The following is a 4585-nucleotide window of genomic DNA, read 5'->3' as shown; positions in this document are numbered from 1 at the left end:
TCAGCCCGCTAGTTGCCCTGGTAGGGAGCGAAGGGTCCTCAGAGCCTGCTGCCCTGGCCGGGGCCATGACGGACGCACTGAGAAGCGGCAGCTGGAGAAGGCAGCATAGTAAAAGGGCCAAAGTTTTCCTTCCCCACCTGAGAGCGTGGAGTAAACATTAAAATCCCAGAGAGGGAAGCTACAGACATCTGGGAGATGGGAGTAAAAGCCGCGTGTGAGCTCTTCCTGGTAGTTTGTTGTGATGATTTTCTTTTCCAAGAATAATCCTTTAATTTTATTTTTTGCTAAAATTCTCACCACCACCTCCCAGACTTCTGGGAGCCCAGGTTGGGGGCCAGAGCTCCGCATACTGGGGGTGGCCTTCCTCCGGCTGAGAGAAGAAAGCAGCACGCAGAGCTCTGGGATGCACAATCCCACAGGTCTCCAAGTAAAGGAGCCGTCTCAGAGCCTTTCTGGAAGCAGATAGCATGTAAATGAATACACAAAAATGCAGATTCACGTACAGCATGACCAAAATTCTAGAGACCGTACATAATGAGGAGTGCATCGTAACACAAGACTATCTCATTCACTTCTGTATTGAGTACTGACACTCAGATTTTCATAAATGAATAAAGGATTCAACAGATGGACTGAAAGCAAGCTCTTTAGCATCTGAAGTCAGGATAAAGAAGATCTTTCATTCCAAAAGTCAGATCAAAGTAACAATAAAAGTAACTACTAGTATTTATGGCGGGTTTCCTATGTGCTGGAGGTTGCATTCCAGGCTTTGCAGAGGTTATCTCATTTAATGTACTCAGCAATTAGAGAGAGAGAAACACTTTATTATTACTTTTCCAAAGTGCTGAACGAGACTCACTCAAACACCTGAAGGGACTGACGGTCCGACAAATGTCTTGGAGGCTGAAATAGCTACATGGGGGCAGCACTGACCTTGAAGCCCACCCTTGTGGCCACCAGGCTCTTGTGCATCTCGGCAGCCCCTCTTTCATGGCTGAGGAACCATGGGTGTGGTTGTTGCTGGGAATCAGGGGCCACGATGAAGGCGGAGCCGGGAAGAACCCCACTCCCTGTGTCTCGGACACTCACTCTAGGGACCCCATCCTGGAGGATAAGGGGTGCAGTCCCGCCTTTTAATACCCCGCAAAATGCAGTTTTGCTCTAGGGGGTGAATGCACCACCAAAGCACTTTAACACCAGTCAGGACAGGGTGGGAGAGGCTACCTGGGCTTTAGCACACCAAGGGATATGCGGAAATGGAAGAGGTTGGCTGTGTGTTTTTTATCTCCAGGTTCCGGAGGACACAAATCATCCTGCCTCACATGTTGGCCACTGATGCAGAAAGTCAGTGTGGGTTTCCTCAATAAAGTTACAAATCCGGGGTGAGTCCTCAACACTGGCCACCACACCTACCTCCCCCAGCCCCTCTCCAAACAAAGCTGCTTAAATGGAGATAAAGATATGGTAACAAACTCAGCCCAGGGAGGTTAGGATGGATACATGGAATGTTCCAGAATGTGCCACCTTTCCTAGGACACTTCTGTGAGACTTGGCGTGAGAGCAGGCCCTACAAACGTCCTCAGCAGAACCACTGGGCCCCTGTTTACCTGGTGATCAAGCATGTCTGGAAAGCAGTACCCCCTGCATCCCCACAGGGGCCCAGTGGGCTATGATAAGCACTCCAAAGGGCATCACTGGGAAGCTACCACCACTATAATTACAAAATGTTTCCAGCAAAGCCAGGCAGGACAGAACCTTACGAGATAGATGCTTGGATGCCTTGAAGTCCCAAACTTAGACTCCTGATTCTGCGAGAGGTATAGGCACGCACCCCAGTCTACCACTTCGGCCAGGTGACCTGGGCAAACAACACCTCTGTGTTTGTTTTCCCCTTCTGAGTGGGGCTGGAATGACAACCGGCTGAGGCTCAGGAACAGTAAATGAGCTAGTGCGCATCAAGCATGTAGAGCAGCACTCAACACCTGCTAAGGACTCAGTAAGTGCATGGCTGCCACCGCCATGTTGCTTCTGCTGGGAACTGAAACTCACAACACAACTCCCTCCTGTTCTCCCACAAAGCACAAACTGGGGAGCCAGGGAGCCTGTAGTTTCAAAGATTCTAGATTTTTCCCAATTTTGGATTCACTTTCTAAGGGTCTGTCAAAAAGGAAGGTCCTGATAAAACACTTTCTTCTGCTTTGGTTGGTCACCAACCCACTTGGCTGAATGACTGGTGGCTCACAACGTACCAGGAATGAGGAGCTGCTGCTCCCTCTGGTCAGGACCTCCTCAGCTGCCCAATGGCTCAAGGTAATGGGGGGGGGGGCACTCTCTCCCTCCTCCGTCCCTCACCCATGACTTCTCTGAAATCAGGAAACGGCACCCTGTGCAAAAGTTGGCAGCTAGAATGCTCTGGAGTCTGCTTCAGGCCAGATCTCTAATGCTCCCCATGCTGACCCAGTGGAATAAGGCACAGAGTCCCCAGCCACGACTGCCGGCCAAGGAGCACATCTCCTACCTTCCTAACACAGCCATCCACACGTGATGGGGTCCGTGGCCACCAGGGAGGCGTGCGTGCAGCTGCAGTCCCCAGTGGCGGCCCCTTCAGGATGGCCACAGCAATGAAGCAGAGGCCACACTCCGCCCAGGCGGCAGCAGCAGCCAATGGCTGATTAGGATGATCATGGTTGGGGAAGGGGGAGTCTTTAAGTTGATGGACACTTTAATCAGATCGACACCACAGCCTGAGGCTGTCCCTCCCCCTTGCTCTTTCGAAGGCCTGGTCCCCCCACCTAACATGTCCCTTGCACTCCCGCCTCTGCCTTAGCATCTGCTCCCAGAGGACACAGGCTGACACAGGCCCCCAGTCCATGTGCGCGGATCGCCGAGGCTGGGGCAGGCTTCGGACATGGCGTGGGACTCTGAGCCCCAGCTCTCTGACTGGCACGCTGCAAACCACCTCCAGGTGGTCCCAAAGATTCAACTAAAGACCATTATGCCTATGACAGCATTTGATCTCTTGGAGATAGATGCCCACCAAATACTATCTGACAAAATTACCAACTTTTATTCCTTTTTAAAAAATTTTTTAATATTTTATTTATTTTTGAGAGAGAGAGACAGTGGGAGCAGGGGAGGATCAGAGAGAGAGAGAGACAGAATCTGAAGTGGGCTCCAGGCTCTGAGCTAGCTGTCAGCACAGAGCCTGACACGGGGCTCGAACCCACGAACCATGAGATCATGACCTGAGCTGAAGTCAGACGCTTAACCAACTGAGCCACCCAGGCGCCCCCCCCCAACTTTTATTTCTTAAAGTCACAGGCTACTCCCTTGATTTCTGAGAACACAGTGACTGCTTTTTAATACACATGAAAACATTCTCCCTAGACAGACCACAGTAAGAGTTATCAGAGAAAGACTGGACGAGCAGCACGTCAGCGGGGAATCAGAGCTGGCCGGGGCACCCCTCTTCACACCCTCACGCCCAAAGCTGTTAGTGACTGGCTAGTAGAGTCATCTTCGTGTCCCAGAAGTTTCTGTCCTGGGCAAGACTGCTGCCTCAGCCCGGCGGCCAGCATTCAGCACCAGCTCAGGAAACAGCACCGTGGCAGCTTCTCCAGACGTTCAGGGAAATGGCCTAGGAGCCCCAAGAGACACTTTCTGGGTCCCCTTAGAACTTGGGCCTCACACACACCCCATGCCTTCCTGAGGGCTTGAGAAAGCAGGACTGAGGTCTGAGAATGCTCCATCAAGAAAACCCAGATGGGGAAGTGGAGTCACACTCCCACCTGAGGGCCTGGCTCGTGACAGAGGGACTCGGCAAAGACCTCCACCACACACGCTTTGAGAAGCAGCGCTGTCACTGCCATTTCCGGGTGTCTCCTCACAAAGATGGGGTGGGGGGTGCAGCAGGGCCCACGATCCCCAGGCCCCCCTTCTAAAGGCTCTCCCTTCACAAGAGTCTCCCCTCTGCCCCTCTGAACAGCCTGTGTCTGCCAAGGACAAGTGCCCCCCCCGTCAGAGCCCATAGCTTATATTTTGCCTGGGTTGCAAGACTGGAATCCCATAACCTCCTCACCCATCAGATGGTGGGTGGAGTTTTCATTCCTGAACCCTCCCCCTTAGCACGCCAGTGTCTGACCGGGGAAAAGACAAAGAAGCCAGCCCCCCCTGGCTGTCCATTGGTAATTCTGAGTTGGATTTAAGCCCCCTCCCAACTTGTTCTCACACACAAGTTGTCCAAGGGTTGATTTTTTCCTTTTTCTTATATTGCCTGTCGATCTCTGTCTAGCCCTTTAAGACTTAATTCGTTGCTCTAAACCAGCACTGCCCAGAACTTTCTGCCACAGGGCACCTGGGTGACTCAGTCTGTTGAGCATCCAACTCTTGATTTTGGCTCAGGTCATAACCTCATGGTTCCTGGGATTGAGCCCCAAGTCGGGCTCTGCACTGACATTATGGAGCCTGCTTGGGATTCTCTCTCTCTGCCCCTCGCCTGCTTGTTTGTTCTCTCTCCTCTCTCTCTCTCTCAAAATAAACTTAAAAAAAAAAAACACCTTTCTGTTTTAAGTGTTCTGTGTACTGC

The 4585-nt window shown here is 51.8% G+C and overlaps 1 protein-coding gene across 1 annotated transcript in view; it reads right to left on the bottom strand.

The window, feature by feature from the left end:
- ITGA9 (integrin subunit alpha 9) overlaps window positions 1-3869 on the bottom strand; it is a 324287-nt gene extending 320418 nt beyond the window's left edge. Inside the window, exons 1-2 of the mRNA XM_077774005.1 lie at window positions 3789-3869; window positions 934-1104 (exon numbers count right to left, since the gene is read on the bottom strand). Of these exons, the coding sequence (XP_077630131.1) occupies window positions 934-1104; window positions 3789-3869 (252 nt within the window). The remainder of the gene's footprint in view (window positions 1-933; window positions 1105-3788) is intronic.
- Between the last annotated feature and the right edge of the window lie 716 nt (window positions 3870-4585).

The sequence above is a fragment of the Crocuta crocuta genome, unplaced genomic scaffold, assembly GCF_008692635.1.
Source record: "Crocuta crocuta isolate KB4526 unplaced genomic scaffold, BGI_CrCroc_1.0 scaffold541, whole genome shotgun sequence".
Taxonomy (NCBI): Eukaryota; Metazoa; Chordata; class Mammalia; order Carnivora; family Hyaenidae; genus Crocuta; species Crocuta crocuta.
The sequence above is the reverse complement of the archived record's forward strand: the minus strand, read 5'-3'. Positions and strand labels throughout refer to the sequence as shown.